The sequence below is a fragment of the Medicago sativa genome, chromosome 2, assembly GCF_051527215.1.
Source record: "Medicago sativa cultivar Bolivia chromosome 2, Bolivia_mono, whole genome shotgun sequence".
Taxonomy (NCBI): Eukaryota; Viridiplantae; Streptophyta; class Magnoliopsida; order Fabales; family Fabaceae; genus Medicago; species Medicago sativa.
In genome coordinates, this window is record NC_140750.1 from 6,899,492 (window position 1) to 6,919,393 (window position 19,902).

Consider the following 19,902-nt stretch of genomic DNA (forward strand, 5'->3'; position numbering starts at 1 on the left):
GATGTCCAGTGGTTAGAATCATAGAGTAAATCTGAAATTTTTGGGTTGAATTAGGTTGAGATGGGTTTGTGAAGAAGGAGATGTCGTGAGGGAGGAAGGAGGTAAATGAAATAGAGAAAATTAATGTGATTTAATTTGTGATTATTAATAGTCATTGATTTTCATTAAAAGGAATGAAGGGCTATGATTGTTTCACAGGAGGAAACTGCAGAAAATTTGACAGGAGACAATCCATTCCCGTATGAGGCGGCCCGTTAACATCCTGCATGGTATCATAAGTGGCCCTAAGCACTATTGGAATGTGCGACTGCCCATGACACCATACATAAAGGGTATCAATTGGTTATACAAATAGTATTTGTCAGCAATTTTGTTCGATTTTAAAAAATCAATTGAAAATCTAATCATATCCCACTTGTTTTAACAAAAGGACATCCAAACATATCCAGTAACATACAATTTTGTGCGATTTTCATTTCTTTTAGGGGAATTAGTCACTTTAGTCCCTGAATGGGGAACGATTCGTCAATTTAGTCCCTGAATGCAGATAAATTGCAAAATAGTCCCTGAATGTAGACTTTGTTAGTCAATTTAGTCCCTGAATGCAGACTCCGTTAGTCAATTTAGTCCCTGAATGTAGACTTCGTTAGTCACTTTAGTCCCTAAAATTGACCATGCAGGGACTGTTTTGCATATTATCTGCATTCAGGGACTAAATTGACGAATCGTTCCCCATTCAGGGACTAAAGTGACTAATTCCCCTTTCTTTTATTTTCTACAAGATTATGTTTATTAATATGAATTTCTTTGAAAAATGAAATATTAAATACAGAAAACAGGAATCACAAATTAAAATTTATTTGTTTATTTATAGTTTGACATAGTGTCAATTTTCATGAGCATATTTGATTTTGCAGAGTCTCACGTAACATAAAAATTATTTTATTATTAATTTCTTTCATGCTATCCAAGCATGAATAAATTTATGTATGCATTTCAGGAGCAACCTACAAAGCGAAAAATAAAAATACAAACTTGTCAAAAAAAATTTGATTTCTTAAAAGAAGACAATAAGAGATGAAGAGAATGTAAAAAAAATGAGAAATGATATTCTAACAACCATTTTGTGACAACTTATGTGACAACTTTATCTCTCATACTCACATTATCTTTTTACTTTCTCTCTCTATTGCTTTGGTTTCCGTGTCACTATCTACTTTTCCTTTGAAAATTGGTGGTTGTCACAAAAGTTGTTGATTTTTGGTTGTTAGAATATCATTGCTCAAAAAAAATTATACCGTTGGTGATACGGAACATCTATTCATGCAATCTTTCATGCAAAAGGCAAAGTCTATATTTCTTTTTAAGCCACATATTATCGTACACTTTACACCACAAGGTGGATATGGAAACTTAGTGTGTGTTTGGTTGTGCGGTGGAAAAAATTGATTTTGATAGAATTGATTTTGTAGAATTGATTTTGGTCAAAAGTGAGTTGAATGTAAAGTGATTTATGTTTGGTTACCTTCAAAATAAAAGTGATTTGTATGAAAAATGTTGTTTGGATGTTTTGAGTCAGAATTGCTTTTAGATGTGTAAAAGACCAAAATGGGCTTGTATATGTATGTATATACATCAAATTTTACATTTATTTAGTTTTTTCATCCTTCATTTTTTTTTATTAATTGACAATAAAATTACTAGATTAATATTATCAAATTTTACATTTATTTAGTTTTTCATCCTTCATTTTTTTTTATTAATTGACAATAAAATAACTAGATTAATATTATTGTTAATCACACAATATTCAAATAAGTATGATCAGAACAATAATTCCTAAAGTAACCAAAAAAAAAAAGAACAATAATTCCTAACACAATTCTATGTCAATAGCTTCAGTTCTGAAATATAAACACTTAGTCTAATCCATTCAATAAATTAGGAGCTATCTTGAATGTCAAAAGGTAAGTAATTAGAAATTAGTCCATACATAACCCATTAAACTAGATTTCATTTATTTTTTGCTACAAATTTCATTCCATTTTTAGTTATTTATCTTTATATTGCTGTAACCAAAAAAAAACTTTATATTGCAATACTATATTTAATAGAATTGTTTAAAGATTATTTAAAAAAAAACATTTGGTAACTAAAAATTACGGGTGTATAAAGACTCTGGGATGGGCCTGTAATGAGAAAACAAACAAGAAATCACGCTTTCCATTACTCAAAAAAAAAAAAAAAGCTTTCCATAAACAGTGTCATCTTCAACCTTCAGATTTCTGCAACAACCAAAAAAAAATTCACAACAACACAAAAAATCAGCAGACTTCAATCAATATAAATATCGAGTAATGAATTTCTCAGATAGGTGAAAGGGTTTTTTCAAATATGAACAGGTATGTGAAAGGAAGTGATTAGATTCAAGGGTAAAAGAGACAAATTGATGCTATGTGTTTCCAAGGTAGGGAGAATCGATTTCAAAAAGCTAGGAGGAGTAGCTTCACGAAAAATCGATTCTACAGATGAAAAGTGCGATGGCGGCGGAGGCTTGGTGGAGAGCCAAACAAGTAAAAATCACGTTTGGTGATGTTGGCCGTGCGTTGAAAGAACCTCACCGGGTAACCAAACATGCACTTAATTGGTGCATCTGCAAACTCTTGAGATGGTGTGATGGATTCAACATGCGTTACAACTAACATGATAATTAACATCAACACAACACAGTTTCTTCCTGTGCTTATTCCCATAATTCTTTTAGATGCCTATCTTTTACCTGAATCTTTTTCCTTAAAATTATTTATGTGTGTTTTAGGTTTTACAAAAGACCTTATTTATAGCCATAAAAGTGGTCAAATGTTCTCTAAAAAAAAAAGTAGTCAAATATAAAATGTAATATTACATGGTCAAACAATTTGACCAGATTACCTTTAAATATAAAAGTGGCTATAAAATGTAATAATATGTACTTAAATTACCTTCAAACAAATTTACTTTTAAATTCATTAATTATGATTCGATTGCTGTAAATATACTCCTTCCGTTTTAAAATGAGTGTCGCTTTAGCCAAAAAAAATTGTTTCAAAATGAATGTCACTTTCAGTTTCCAATGCAATAATAATTTTTTCTTTTCAATTGTACCCTCCAATTAATACTCTGCACACTACTTCCAAAGTATTACTTTTAAAACTAACCAATAATTAATAAGGATAATTTGGTAAAATAACCATTCTCTTTCTTTTAATCATTGTATTTCTTAATATGTGTGTAAACACCTAAAACGACACTCATTTTGAAACGGATGGAGTATTTTTTAATCAAAAGAAGAGCAGTTAAGGCTTGGTACCTCGAAAGAGGTTCCTGTAACAGCCTTTGTTAATTCCTAAATTTAATAGTGTTGGTTATTAAATGAATATTATGGCTAAGAATTTGTCTTTACCAAATCTAATGAACCATGTCTCTCTCTCCATAATTCTTTTTTAAAATACATTTAAAAAAAGCGGAAACACCAGCAGGATAGTGCCCTTCTAAATGCTAAAAGTCTATAAAATAAAAAGAAAAATACACTCATATCCCTGAGATATCTTTAAATAACACAAACATCTCTTCTATTTTTTTATTTAACAATGACCTCCCATACTGTTTGACATCGTTTAACTTCCGTCAAATTATTTTTATAAAAAAAAAAAACTAATTTTGCTTCTCTTTGATCTGAATTTAACTTCCCTGCACTAAATACCCAAAAATTTCCACCAACCATAGAAGAAACACAAAAGACATGAAACACAAGTCTTTCTTTTTGTGTTTCATCCCAATTTTTTTACTAAGGATTAAGAATCGCTTTTATTTTTCTCAAACCCAAATTAGTCATTCTAGTTAATGAAAATTGCTGTTCACACATTCCATATGGCTGGGACACACATGTAAAATACGCTTTTGCCCCCTCGGCAGTAACTGCCGAGGAATTCAAAATGCGGCTGCAGTTAACTGCCGAGGAATTCCTCGGTAGTTAACTGTCGAGGATTATGTTTCGTCAGATGAAACAGGAAACCTGCTCCCCCTACACACTATTTTCATCAACTTCCATACCATTTCATCCAATCCCCCCAAATCCAATAATTTTTTTTTCATCAAATCTTCATCCAAATGATTCAAGCATCAAGAATAGGAGCTATCAACACACTCTAGACGTAAAAAAACAGGTATTGAGCATTTTAATCGATTTATTTTTTGGTTATTGTATGGGTATCTACGTCAGTCACGTAGAACTCTGGCATGGGGAATCTCGGTAGTGTACTGCCGAGGAAAACCTCGGTACCTTACTACCGAGGAAAACCTCGGTAGTTAACTACCGAGGAACACTTAGGGAAAAAATTTGGTGCGAAAAAATGGCAGCTACTGCCATTTTTTCAATTTTTTTTTCTTTCTTTTGTTTTTGTTTTTTTTTGTTTTAGTTCATTATGGCATTGATGTTTATGCATTAGTTAGTTGTTAATTCATATTTATGTGTTGTTTAATTATAGTAATGACCGAGAACGCGGAAGATGTTTCGGAAGAGACAAAACGTAATTTTGTCCAAATTTCCGGAGATGTCAAGCCGCCTAAGGTTGAAGTCAAACCAAACATTGAACAAGCTTCTAAATATGTTAGCCCCGGTGTCGTCCCACTTCAAGCCCACGAAGTGGACACGGCTAGGTTTTTTTCTGACGACATTAAGTTTCAAGATAGAGAAGAATTGCTTGGGTGGGTACGGTGTCAAGCAAATAAGGCGGGATTTACAATTGTTACACAAAGATCAAGCTTGATCCATCCAATATTGCGCCTAGTGTGTGAAAGGAGTGGAGCTCACAAAGTGCTTAAAAAAAAACCAAAGCATGCGACAACGGGCTCAAGAAAATGCGGGTGCTTGTTCATGATTAGTGGATATCAAAGTACGCAAACAAAGGAATGGGGATTGAACATTCTTAATGGAGTTCACAACCATGCGATGGAGCCGGCTTTAGAAGGACACATTCTTGCCGGTAGATTAAAGGAGGATGACAAGAAGATTGTACATGACTTGACCAAGAGCAAGATGCTTCCAAGAAATATTTTGATACACTTGAAGAACAAAAGACCACATTGCATGACAAATGTGAAGCAAGTGTACAATGAACGTCAAAAAATATGGAAGGCAAATAGAGGTGACAAGAAGCCGTTGCAATATCTAATCTCGAAGTTGGAGGAGCACAACTATACTTATTACTCAAGAACACATGGTGAAAGTAATACAATCAAAGATATCTTTTGGGCTCATCCAACATCCGTTAAGTTGTTTAACAATTTTCCAACGGTTTTGGTTATGGACTCCACCTACAAAACCAACTTGTATAAGATGCCAATGTTTGAGGTAGTTGGGGTAACTTCGACCGATTTGACATATTCGGTTGGGTTTGGATTCTTGATGCATGAGAAAGAGGAAAACTTTGTTTGGGTTTTAAAAATGTTGCGTAAACTTCTTACTTCAAAGATGAATATGCCTAAGGTGATTGTTACCGACAGAGATGGGTCTTTGATGAAAGCGGTTGGAATTGTTTTCCCGGAAAGTTATGGTATGAATTGTTACTTTCATGTGCAAGCAAATGTTAAACAAAGGTGCGTCTTAGATTGTAAATATCCTATGGGAAAAAAGGATGGGAAAGAGGTGAGTAATCGCGATGTTGTCAAGAAGATCATGAGGGCATGGAAAGATATGGTTGAATCGTCCACTCAAGAGTTATATGCAAATGCATTAGTGGAGTTCCAAGATGCTTGTAGTGATTTCCCACCTTTCCTAGCCTATGCCATGACCACCTTGAATGAAGTGAAGGAGAAAATAGTGAGGGTATGGACAGACCGTGTGTTGCATCTTGGTTGTAGATCCACCAATAGGGTAGAATCGGCTCATGCTTTGGTGAAGAAATATTTAGACAATAGTGTGGGTGATTTGGGTACTTGTTGGGAGAAAATACATAACATGTTGTTGCTTCAACACACTGCGATACAAACAGCCTTTGGTCAGAGCGTTACCGTGTTGGAACATAGATTCAAAGATGTCACTTTGTACTCCGGCTTAGGTGGTCATGTGTCTAGATATGCTTTGGACAACATTGCTATGGAAGAGTCACGTTGTAGGGAAACGTTGTGCATGAACAAGGAAATTTGTGGTTGTGTTCAAAGGACATCTTATGGCTTACCATGTGCATGCGAAATTGCAACTAAACTCCTTGAAGAAAACCCAATTTTATTGGATGAGATACACCACCATTGGCAAAGGTTACGCATGGGAGAAGAAAGTAATGAACTTGGTTTTTCGGTGGATGATGAGTTGAAGGGTATTGTAGAACGTCTCAAGAAACTCCCTTTCCAAATGAAGCTTGAAGTCAAGGAGGCTTTGCGACAATTGGCATTTCCTGAAACCACCATGATGTCTCCACCACCACAAAAAGCAACAACCAAGGGAGCCAAGAAAAAAGTGGACATTGCGAGGTCTAAAGGAAGAATTACATCCACTAGTCGGATCCCTTCTTCTTGGGAGGTTGTTGATTCCCAAAATCCGGATAGTCAACCATCACCATCACCAACAACATCATCATATAAAAGGAAAAAAGGTGCTCGTCTTGGTAAAGCACCAATTTCCCCACTTCCACCACCTTCTCGGTATCCAAGCTATCCCGGTTATGAGGCCTATTGATTATATGCCACGCTTCATGCTTCCATTTATTGAAAAAGTGGTGGATGTTATTGGCGATAGACATTGTGGATTCCGGGCTATAGCCGAGTTCATGGGCTTAACCGAACAAAATCATCTCATGATTCGTACACATCTTATTCAAGAATTAAAAGATCATAGAGATGATTATGTTGAAGTATTTGCGGGTGAGGATCGTTATAACTACATTTTAAATGGCTTACATCCTCCCGCAAATACAAAAAGTTGTGCACATCTTGTTGATAAGTGGTTGACTTTTCCAGACATGGGGCACATTGTTGCCAATTATTACAAAAGGTGTGTGGTTGTGTTGACAAATCTTGAACTTGGTAACTCGGAATCTTTTTTTCCACTAAGAGGGCCACCACCGCCGGGTAAGCAAAAAACTCCCATCATGTGCCTTGGGGTAATTCCTAATCACTTTGTGCTTATTTACTTGAGGAATGGTTGTCCACTACCTCCATCATCTACGGAGTGGCACAATCACAAGAAACAAGATGCGGTGACTTGGGAAGATGAGTATTTGGATCAACATGAGTTGTTCCGAAAGCTCATGGCTATTGAAAGTGGAAACAAACCGCCGAAACCACAAAAGGAATCAAACAAAGAGGCGCCTATTTTGTTGGACACTCCCGAAAAACCAAAGCAACAATTTGAAGTTATTGCGGAAGATGAGGAAGATTTTATGTCACTTGATCTTCTCCAATCACTTGGCAATTAACTAGGGATTTTTTTGTCGGTGTTAGTCCTTTTTTTTGGTAGAAATTACACCGACGTATATTTTGGGGTCAAAATTGTAATGCCAATTTTTTGTGGCCAATATATAAGTAACATTATGTAAATGATATTGATATATATGATAATATGACTTTTATTGACTTGAAACTAGTACAATACTTATTTATAGCTTATTAATGTTTACGCATTTGATTTATTCGTTATTACATTCCATTTAATTTTGTTCTAATCTATGATTATTTTGTTAAAGCTTTTGTCAAGTGAAACATGTCAGAGGTTGCAAGAATTGAAGGTCGTGTTAGGTATTGCGCGTTTAAAAAGACGGTTAAGGTTATGATAACACCGACAGACTCTATTGATGATTTGAAGACACAACTTAACACTTATTTTGAGCATCTTGGTGAAAATCAATATACACGTCACTTGTCTGCTCTAATGCCAATGATAGACCTAGGAGAAGATAGAGATGAATTCGCATGGAAAACGGCAAGCTATATGCCTTGGCTTATTAAAGACGATAGCGACGTCGGATTTATGTTTAGGAATATGGTGGAAAATAATGTATTATATATATATGTTCGTTCCATATGCAATTGTAATGAATGTAAGTAGGGATTTAATTTAATGATGTGTAATGATGTGTAATGACTTGTAATGTGTTGTTTGATTATGGACACTATGTTCCGTTTTGATGAATTTCAAACTTTTGTGTGGTTTGAACCAAATGTCGGTTTGATTTAATTATGGACATATGTAAAAGATATTGTATTTTTCTTGTTTATGACCGAGTTTCATTGTTGTATAATTTGAATTGCATATGGAAATGCTCTGGTAAAATTACAGGTAAAAACTGGCCGAAAAATGGCTTGGAAATGCTTAGCATTAATGCAGAACCTGCTGTCTGCATAAATGCTTTCCTCGGCAGTTATCCTCGGCAGTTAACTACCGAGGAATTCCTCGGCAGTTAACTGCAGCCGGATTTCAAATTCCTCGGCAGTTAACTGCCGAGGGGACAAAAGCGTATTTTACATGTGTGTCCCAGCCTTCTCTAATGTGTGAACAACAATTTTCCTAGTTAATCAGAACTGCAAGTCAAACAATTATCTTTTTCACCTACATGCTTCAGATCTCATTTCTTAGAAATATTGTGTAGAGACCTATTTTTGTGTGTTGATCTTTTATAAGTGGGATAAACAATCATTTTGACCCTTGAATGTATCATATAAGACAAACCCTTAATGAAGGTCAATCAACACACTACCCACCGAAATAAGCTAGCGAGACTAGACACTATAAACCATATCATTTTGACCGGTAGGAATTATTTTAGCTAAAAAGCTAAATTACACCATAATTCTACACATTTCTGCACAATTTCATTAAAAAAAGTACAAAAATTAACTTATAAATAGGGACCAAAAGTAGTGATTGAAAATTTTATAGGGACTAAAAGTTGAAGGAAAATTTTAGAGGGATTAAAACGAAAAATCAGTATATTAATAGGGACAAAAAACATATTTAACTCAAAAAAAATATGTAGTCGTTACTGTTTTGTTTTTTGTTTTCCTTCTGCTGGAATTAATCCTAACCAACTCTACCTAGAATTTTTAAATTTTGACCTCAGAAATTATGACATTTAGCAATATTAGCTTTTTAATCTTTATTATTTATCAAACTACTACGATAAAGATAAAAGTTATCTATATAAGAGCCGCAAATAATTACTCCCTCCTAAAGTATCTATACAAAGCTTAGCCACTAGCAAACCACTAATAGCAAAAGGATGAAAGTAACTGGTATTGTATTGCTTGTGATATTGCTGTTCATCTCATGATTAGCAAATAATCAATTGTAAACATCATTGTGATTTCAAGAAATGATTTTTCATAACCATTATATAGGAACATCTTCAAGCAATCTCTTTCATTTATGACATATGAGCCACCACAATTTGCCCTATCGTTTTTTTTTCTTCTTGTTTTATAGTAGGGACCGGCCTAAGGGTAAAACAATTAAAGCTTTCGTCTTAGACATATCAACAAAAAAAATTCATTAGAAATTATAGACAAAAAGGTCACATATGAGTCAAAAAGAGACCCCACATATTAAAATTTACATTAAACCTCACTTAATACTATTCAATTGGTATTATATATACTCTTTTATCAAACTATACTTCAAATCTACAATAAAATTGTTGGCTTATATCTTGGATTTTGGAGACAAGGATCTTTAAGAGGGATCTAAAACAATGATTGTGAAACAATGAGGAATGCAATTGAAAAAGAAACAACACTAAAAGTTGCCTCTCCAAAATCCAACTAACCATAAACCCTAAACCCTTCCGTTCTCTTAAGATCCTTGCATCCAACCACACTTGAGAGAGAAGGATTTTGGCCCTATTGTAGTTGGATGCAAGGACCTTCAAGAGAACGAAAGGCATTCCGAGGGTTGAAGAGGCAAAAATGGAAGCTTGTGGAGCTACATGGTGGTGTTAGAAAAATGAGCAAGGTGATTTATGGTTAAATTGACATTATCACCAATTTAGAGTCAAGGAGGAGAAATGTTGTAATTGACTCAAAATTGATAATTAAAGGTTCGACAAAAATCGAGACGCGATTTGGTTCAGGTTTTAGCTTGGCAAAAATCATGGCACGAAGAGGAGAAATCGTGACACGATTTTCTTGGGACCTGTGCACTGTAGAAAACTTCATTTTTCATGTTTTGAGAATAACTTCAAGAGAGAGAAACTTAGGAAATCAAAGAAGATAACTTTAGAGTTGAGTGTCTTTGGTGAAGGTCTCTTGATAGGTTCTCTTGGGTTGGAAAACATTTGTAAACATGTTTGGTGAGCGAAATCATTAAGTCTCTTGGGAAAATTGTAGAAATTAGGTTTTGTTCATGAGATATTGTTGAAGTTAATTTCTTGTAACATTTTTGTATCTCTTTGTAAAGAACTCATTGTTAGTGAAGCGGGGAGATCTCTCTCCCTAGAGTAGGTCATTGTTGTACCGAACTGGATAAACATTTCTTGTGCGTTTGTTTCTTTCTCTCTTTGTATTTTGCTTGTGGTTTTGTGTTTTACATTGGTTCCTAGATTAAATCTAGAATTGTTATTGTTGTTGTTGCTGCTTAAGGTTATTTTGTTCCACACATCTAAGTTTATTGGTGTGAGATTTGAGTTCAAATTCACAACAGATTCAATGGTAGAGAGTGTTGTTGAATTTTGAAATTAAAGTATGTTGAAGGTTGGTTAGACGGATGAAGGTGAGGATTTGTGGAGAAGTGAGTTTGTTGAGGATGATTTCAATGGATGCAGAGAGAAGAGATTCACATACAACCGTTGCCATGATATCTTGATGGAGAAGAAAAGTGATTCGATGATTTCAGTTTTTTGACTGGAATTGTTATCATTATCTAACTAATTGTTGACTGGAGAAAAGTAGACTCATGACTGTTCACATAATTCAAAGTAGATTGAATAGTCTATTCACATAATCAATGTCATTAAGTTTTTACACTTGCCTGCATTATTTTAGTCATGAGCAATGCTATTTATCAAGAAAGATTTTATCAAGAAATTGTCCCGAAATTAATGTTAGCCAATAAAATCTCAGCCTGGCCGGAAATCATGGGATGGTGGGTGTTATGTATTGTTTTTTTTTTTGAAACTTTAATAAATAAGATTAAAATCTAAGGGTGATTATTTTGCCATGTCATTCTTGAATTCATCAAGAAAATCCATTCTTGATATCTAGCATTTTCCTTTAGTCATACAGACCATAATTTTTATGAAAGGATAAAATCCTTCTTTCACCCTTCGTTCTTTCATTTGGTCTACTTATTAGTTAATTGATTATGAAACAAATACACAATTCTCGGTTCTTGGTAACACCGCAGCCTAGTTTATGGTACCCTAAATGTGAAGTCTCTCTTTGCTAATGTTATAAGACCAACTGCTATCATAACATATTATTTGAAAAGGAAGTTCCAAGTCAAATTCAATAAGTAGGGGAAATTTTCATGCTTATGCAGAATGATAGTGAGTCAGAGAGAAAAGACATTACCCTTGATACTACAGACGTGAAGATGGAAGAGAGCTCGCACACGGATTGCCAAGTCAACAAGTAACCGCTTTGCCTAGTCATCAATTCAGTTAGGAACCTTCCCATCGTCCTAACAGCCCAATGGAACCAAACCAGTATTCCCAGCATCTTTATAACTAAACTATGATTCCTTGAATCACAAGTTTCAGTTTCATATTGCTCAAACCATATCTTCTATGTATTCTTACTTTCTGAATACTATGAAAATGAAGATATAACAACTCATTCTATATGAACCCCTAGAAGGAAGTAATAGATTGAGTTATCTCCCATAAAACTAACATACTAGCTACATTCAATATATGATAATACTCTTGGCAAAAGTGGTACTTAAGGCTTCATAAGGAGGAATAGTGTGCTCTAGCTCCCTGCAATGTCTTCCCAGGTTCCAATTTGTCTCGGAGGATCAAATTTAGGAGCGATCCAAGCTTTTTGGAACCTACAAAACTATTGCCGAGTGGTTGTTAATTAAGTATCAGTGTATCACTCTCTAATGGTTAATTGTCAGGCCAGGGTCACAGCATACCATCTGTCATAGAGATCAGGAAAAAAATTAATCAAGTCCTAATCATGATATATATATATATATATATATATATATATATATATATATATATATATATATAAGCAAACATAATATTCTTTTATGTGATTGAGGAAATTAATCACCACTTTTTATTGTGGCATTCCAAATGTTTGAACCTTCTGATTTCATGACTTAAATAAAATTACTATTAAAATTGCAGAAACTTGATTCCTATTCCCTAATACCATAAGTAATGAGATGTAAATTTTCATTCTCTTCATTGAACTGACACTATTGACATCATTAGTAGTTTCGAATCAATTCATTGAAAAATCATTTGCTATAGCAATGGTAATGTATTATCTATGCAAGAATACATAAACAATGTCTGAACTCGTCTTTACTTGTTTACATAAAATCAATATCTAGTACCATAAAAAATAATATTACGAACACTCTTTTTTCAATATTCACTCTTTTATTGTGTCAATATCGTCAAATGCGAGACTCGGGTAACAACTCTTGACTACCAGCAAACATTTGCATATCTTCTCTAAAAGCAGGCAAAGCTACCTCACTCAAATTCACCAAAACCTTAAACCCATTCTTTTTCTCAGCACTAGCCGTTGAATAAGGCAAAAAGTAACAAGGCTCAACACTCCCAAGCAAGTTTCTACCAAGTGGCAAAACAGTAACTGGACCTCCCCACCCAAAATCCACAGTAGAATGGCCCAAGTGTCTCCAATCAGTGAAACCACTCACCCATTTTCCTGCTGTGATCCCATCAGCATAATGCAAATGTTGATAATCAATTAAAGAGCGAACATACTCGTCAGTGACATTAGTTTTACTCTTTCTTATTAGCTCTGCTGTTTCCCAAATGGGTTGTTCTATCAAATCTTTGGCACTCAGTTGAACATACATTGGAACACAACCATTTCCCCAATATCCAGCAGGTAGTGATGGCTTTACTAATCTTCGTATGTTGATTGAGTATGCAAACTTGACCTTCTCATTATCCTCCACTTTTGAGGCCTTTACCCTGTAGTAGCAATTACCATGGTTAGAGCAGAAATCATGTCATCATGTAAATTTTAAATACAATTGTTATTGTCCCTAAATATATCACCAGTTGAATAAAAATCATGGAACTTAACAAAATTAGTTTCGCTAAGTCTAGCATTTTCCTAACACACAAGTCAATAATAATTTATCAAAATCAAACTCTTTTAACATTGTATAATAATAATAATCCAATAGAAACTTACTTGGACCTCCAAATGTAAGCACCTAAAGCTTCAAAAGTAGTGAACTTGAACCCACATTGATCAAACAAAGATTTCTTAAACTCTTCCAAACACTCATCCTTCACATGAAAACACTCTCTCATAACAACACCATCACCATCTTCATACACCAAAAACTCCTTATCCAAACTCAAAAACTCTCTTACCAAAGCCGAATCCACTCGTGGCACATCCCTTGGACCCAACAACTTCTCTCTCTCCCACACTGGCTTCACCGTGATATGTTCCTTGCCACGAGCCAACTCAGCCATCGCGTTGAAAAAAAGTGTCCCACCCATTCCATCACAAAGTGAATGGTGAATTGCTGCACCGAGAGTGAACCCACCGCACTTGAAAACGGTGACTTGAAGCATGCATGGATGGTTTAATCCTTCTTCGGGTTCTGGGTCGGGTACCAACTGTTCAACAAAATGGGAAGATGGGTCGTCGTCGAGGTAGTTTATGGATTCGAGAGTGATGTCTACGGTGGCGTGGATGAGAGGAACACTGTCTTGGTTGGATGAGCAGAAGAGTTCGAGGCGGTGGTTGCGGTAGCGGAGTGTAGCGGCGAGTGGGTAGTAATAAGGGAGAGTTTTTGAGAGGGAGGAGGAGATGACGGTGAAGGGATCATGGTGGTGGGTGGTTGTGGCGGTGTAAGCGCGGAGGTAGCGGATGGTTGTGTGGAGGTTGCGATCGGTGTCGAGGTGGGAGAGAGGGAGGGTGTGGTCTTCAAGGAAGGGGGTGTGTGAAGGAAAAATGAGAGTTTGTTCTTTGATTTTCAACATTTTAATTGTATGGTTTGTGTTTTAGCTAGAATGCTTCCGTTTTATGATTGCTTTGTTTGTCTGTCTGTGTTTTCAACGTTGGAGTTTTGAGTCACTTTCTCCCACCAAACCCATAGAGAAACTAGAGATAGTAGAGAGTTTCACATGGGATAGGAATGACGTGGAGCATGTTGCACCCCATTCCATATCTCACCCCAACCAACACCATTCCCTCAATTAATTTTGTGCATTACCATATATATGCTGTTACAAACTTTCTATAAAGGCAAGTTACTAATCTAACAACTTATTGGTATGTTTGGGAGCTGAGTTTTAGAAGCCAAAATCTATTTAAAAATAATACATGATAAAATATCATGTAATACTTCAATGTTCTTCGAAACCATAGCTTGAAGTTATGTGACATCTTCTAATAAGAATGTTATGAATACAAGCCTACACCTACAGGATGAGTTCGGTCAAACATTGATGGTGCTTTCAAAGGTAAAGATAGTTTGTGATGGGTTAATGTGACTTGTGAAATAGAGGGTAGAGCTCAATATTGATTCCAAGTGTGGTTGTTAACACATTGCGATATCAAACTGGAGGGAGTTGTTTAGGAGGATGGTTCGTGCAATATGTTTCGGTTGGTGGAGATGGATTGAGAGGTCAAAGTTTGTCATTCTTATGTTGAAATAAATCTTCGTGTTGATGCTTTGGCAAACATGGGTTGGAGAATTGTTGATGGAAGATTTAAGGATGATTATTCAGTGTGGTTGTACTTGCATTTTGCATTTGAGTCATATTCTCATTCCCATAATCTGAGTAAATGTACTTGTTAGTTATAAATTTTTCATGGATATATTGTGTTACAAGTAACAAAACCTTTTGCACGAGTTCAAATCAAAATGGAGAGTAGAGATACAGGACAACATAGCTTCAAAGAATGGCCATGCCATTCACAGTGCACTAATTCAAAAAAAATTAACCCCATCCTGAAAAGTGGAAAACTATCGAGGTTTGATTTTTTTTTTAAGGAAGGAATAATCTATCAGATTATATGACACTTGTAAATAATCTCTACCTCAGCTATGTGCCCCACACCATCATAAATTGAATGTTCTACTGTTTTTCTTTAATTGGTTCCTTGCTTGACAATTGACATGTAACTAACATATAGTTATAGCTAACCTCAGAAGTTCTTAACAATGTTCAGGAGGAAAAATGTTGAATAGGTACATTATCAAAGATTGGAGGATATATGCAATTGGATATTTGTCAATACTATTTTAATTTTCTTTTTCTTCGTATATTGCCAATGTTGATTTCATGAGAAGGCCAAAAAACTTCCTCTACAACCATCCAACCTCTAGTATTGAAAGTCCATCAGAGATTAAAGTGGAAATACTTGATTCCATTGTTAGGGAAGATAATATGAATCTTGAAACATATATTCAAAAGAACTTGATGTGAGTGATTTAGTGCTTTTAAGTCATCTATCAACTTGTTTATACGTATACTATTGAATCTTTTTTTTTGTGGTGGCCGGGTTCGAACCCCAAACCTTGCATATTTTATGCATTGTCCATACCAACTGAGCTAAGCTCACGAGGACTATACTATTGAATCTAGACTCTTATTTCTATGCTAAAAATATTTATTTAATGGGATTATTCATTTCTCCTTAAGTAATTAGTTCGTAATAGACCCTATAATATGGAAATTGGATTACAAGTAATCACTATTTTCCTGCATTCAGGCATGCATGAGATTATCGGCCGTCCAATCTTGATCAAAAGTCTAGAAACAACATATTTAATTTAATTTTTTTTAATAATTCTTATTTATAAAATACCGAGTTGAAATTTGGACCGTCCAATGTTAATCGAATGTCACAAATATGTGATTGTGTGACTTATCAACTAGCAGATCGTGATAAATTTCGGTATTGTATTCCAGGTAGTAGTTTATTTTATGACAAGGTATTTCATGGTAGTATTATATTTTTTACAAACATTCCATAATAAAGATAGGTAGATCTTATGGACTAATATTTGATTCTCTCTCATTTATTTAAGGAAAATGTTACTTCTCAAGAAAAATAGCTTCAAGAATTTTTCAAGACACAGTTGGCAAATTTTAATTGGATGATTTATTTGTCCACTTCCTATTTTTCAGCCACACCTCCTTGAATTGTGGCAAATAGTGCATTGTGATTGGCTATTCTTTATTCTTGAAGAATTCTTGATGTTATTTTTCTAGAGATATAGCATTGCTCTTTAAATAAAAAATTTTGTTTCCTTTTTACCAATTGGTTTATCATATCCATCAAAAGGAAATTGGTTCATCATATTTGAATAAGGATTGAACAACCTTTGCATAAGTGATTACTTAATTGTGACTAACCACAGATAGTTAATAGAACGGATCTATAGACTATAGGATAAACTAGATCTTATTCTTGAGTGTTGAATGACCAAACTTGCATGGTTTTTTAGTGATAATTTGTAGGTTCAATTGCAACTTGAATGACCAAACCTAGCTAGACTAGAGTCACAGAATCAACAAAACGTCATTTTAATTGGATTTAACATTGACATGTGTCGTTTGCAATCAGACAAAAACGTTTTGACAAATTACATGGGAGACTATAACAATCATATGCTCGTTGACAAATAAACAATCTTTATAATGATATGGAAAGGTTTCAAGATCTCTTTCATTTTTATAACATAAAAACAAAAGTATTTCAAAATAGAGATATAAGTCTGCCTGCGTTATATAATAAAAATGTCAAAATTGTTAAGTTATACGTCTTGAATGGTGTTCAAACTTCACCTATTTTATATGTGTGTGATTTTTCAATGACTATCGTGATTTTGTCTATCTACAAAAAAAATGTCAATGAGATTGGATTGGATTTCAATGTAATAAAATGACTATCGTTATTTTATTTATCTAAAAAAATTATATGTCAATGGTATTGGATTTCAATGCAATAAAAATCGATGGGGTCTTCTAGTCAGCAAGCACAACAAAACCGTTCGATTAAGAACACATGCTCTAGATTTCAACATTGGAATTTATATCAAACAAAAAATATATTGCCTTATGATTTGAAGTGTCTGATTCTAATCGAATGGTTCCGAAGAGATGACTATACCTGACTGCACGTAATCCAAATCCATGTTAATGGATGTACATGCCATGGAGGATCGTTGAGTATGTTGTTTTCTGGGAGAGCTAGCTGTATAATTTGGCAAATGAATAATACACAAACATATGGAGTGTATATTGGATTACGCTTTTAGATGTGCCAAAATTTATTTTATGAATGTAAAATTGATTTTAACATGTTTAAATATTTTTAAGAGAATTGGTTTTGTACACTACCAAAAAAAAAGAATTAGTTTTGTCTTCATAATTGACTCTAAACTAAAGTTATGATTTGTAGTTTTTGACTTAAACATAATAATTTTTACTTTCAAATTTATTGTTCAATTCATTTTTTTCAGATATTTATCTAAACATAAATTATTTTGCATTTAACTCACTAGCTAAAATTAAGTATTCCAAAATCAATTCTTTAAAAATTATTTTTTTGTCATCAAAGACCAAATATACATTACACATAAACATTGAACCAGTAGTCACCTTTCTTTATGATGATGCATGAAAGTGTCCACCCTTTTTTTATATAAAAAAAAGCACAAAGAGACAGAAATTATCTATACTAGTATACTTGTGGCCCTAAAAAATACCTAGTATTTTTTTTTTGTCTGTGTGTGAGTGAAATGCGCATGCTTTCTAACTCCAACTTGAAACAGCTGAACTTATTATATTGAAAAATTTGAGACTTACCTAAAATGTTAAAAAAAGAAATTATTGATTATGAAGCTGGCAATGCGTGGTATAGCAAATGGAAGAGCCCTCAAGAGGATTTTACATGCCCATTGATTTGGTTTATATATAGCCGACCTTTTCTCAATGCATGTACATAGAGAACCCCACGAATATTCAAATTAAATATTTAGAAAGTCATTGATACGATTGCACATATGCATTTTGTTGTGTCCTATATAAATCATACAATTTTGACTTCAAACCTATGCTTGCAGCACATTTGGTATATCTATCTTAAAAAATCATTGTTGCTAAAGAAATGGCAAAATTAGGGTTCTATGTGATTCTTATGTTGGTGTTGCTCACATTTTCATGCTATGAGTCTCGTCCACTTCGTACTACTCAAAATGGTTCTATGAACAATGTAGCAAAAGATTCAGGTTTAGGTGTTGAGCATGTTATGCGAGCATGGTTATCATCAATGTCTAAAGAAAAACCACGTAGGACAAGTCGACTTAGTCCTGGTGGGCCAGATCCAAGGCATCACTGAAGCAGTAATCTTTAGAGGCAATTTAGACTCGTAAGTTAGGAAGGGGAATTGGGGAATTAAATCTTCCTTCATTCCCATCTATATGTACTTTTTGTTACTCTAGTCTAAGCATGTTTTGTGCTTGGATTTGCGGTGGTTAATAAAATTTGCTTTGCTTCTACAAAAATGATTTGCTTATACAAAACAATAGCTAGTAATCACATTTTAGACTCGTAAGTATTGCTCTCTTCTTTTTAGTTTTTATAGTATAAAAAAATAATAAAGCAATGTTTAGCGGACACTCCGTCAATTGATTCTAAATCTCGGTTGATTTCACATTCCTACCATCTCTCTCTATTTTGTTTTTTGAAAATTGTAAATGTAGGTTCCATCCGAAATGTAGAATAGATAGATAGATAATGTGTCCATCTAATATTACACAAATAATAAGTATTTAACATTTGTTTTCTAGATAGATTTAAAGTTATCAAATTTTCCTAATTCGTCTTAGATGTTATATATTTTCTTCGTTCTCGAATATAAATAAAAGCAAATTTAACCATGTTTATTCTATTTAATTATGTTGTTCCTAAAACTATTCACAATTTATTTAAGTATTACTCCCTCCATTCCTTTTCTTTTGATGTTTTAGAGTTTCAATTATATTCCAAAACTTTTGATGTTTTAGTGAATTTATTATTGTTTTCTCAAGTAACACCATAAACTATTAAAGTAGTTGTGACCTTTAATTTATCACATGTGAATTTAATGATAAATAAGGACATTTTAGTCAAAAACACATAAATATTTATATACTTTAATTACTCCTTAAAACTTGTGCCAAGAGCTAAAACATCAAAAGAAAAGGAATGGAGGGAGTATTTTCTAATTACTCTTATATTTTAGTAGAACAAGTTTCTATGTATGGTACTTTTGAGAATATACTTATTTTTTAGATAATTTTGTTTAATTGCAATAGACGATAATAGGTACAAAATTAGTTGCTTTAATTTATATTTAAAATCAAAGGAGTATTGACAATGCATAATATATGCAAGGTCACATATTAGTGAACTAACATGTAAACTTGACTAGGCATTAGACACTTAATGACAGAGTCGGAAGCGGAGGCTAGTAAACACTAAACTTAGATTGAATAAAATCAAGTTTGGAAACGACAAACTTGTAATAATAGGGTTCTAAAATCCACCAGAAATTGAGAAAATCTATAAAATATTATTGAATGAATAAACTACCCCTTATGCTACAAATGTTAAGCTAAAACACTAGGGAAATAACAAAACCTTAATTGACCGAAAATCCAAAATAGAAAATAAAACAGAAATATTAAAACCGGGCTAAAATAAAAATATCGTG

At 33.9% G+C, this 19,902-nt stretch overlaps 1 protein-coding gene and 1 long non-coding RNA gene across 2 annotated transcripts; both read right to left on the reverse strand.

Moving 5' to 3' along the window:
* Positions 1 to 849: 849 nt before the first annotated feature.
* LOC146944041 (uncharacterized) lies at positions 850 to 1,423 on the reverse strand. Its single transcript, XR_015025831.1, has 2 exons — positions 1,299 to 1,423; positions 850 to 1,007 (listed from the first exon to the last, which is right to left on the reverse strand). It is a non-coding gene; the product is annotated as an uncharacterized LOC146944041 (long non-coding RNA).
* Positions 1,424 to 12,357: 10,934 nt separating this feature from the next.
* Positions 12,358 to 14,190, reverse strand: LOC146944042 (HXXXD-type acyl-transferase family protein). Its single transcript, XM_085742429.1, has 2 exons — positions 13,372 to 14,190; positions 12,358 to 13,145 (listed from the first exon to the last, which is right to left on the reverse strand). The coding sequence occupies exons 1-2, from the start codon at positions 14,172 to 14,174 to the stop codon at positions 12,599 to 12,601; spliced, it is 1,350 nt and encodes a 449-aa protein (XP_085598555.1). The 5' UTR covers positions 14,175 to 14,190; the 3' UTR covers positions 12,358 to 12,598.
* Positions 14,191 to 19,902: the final 5,712 nt, after the last annotated feature.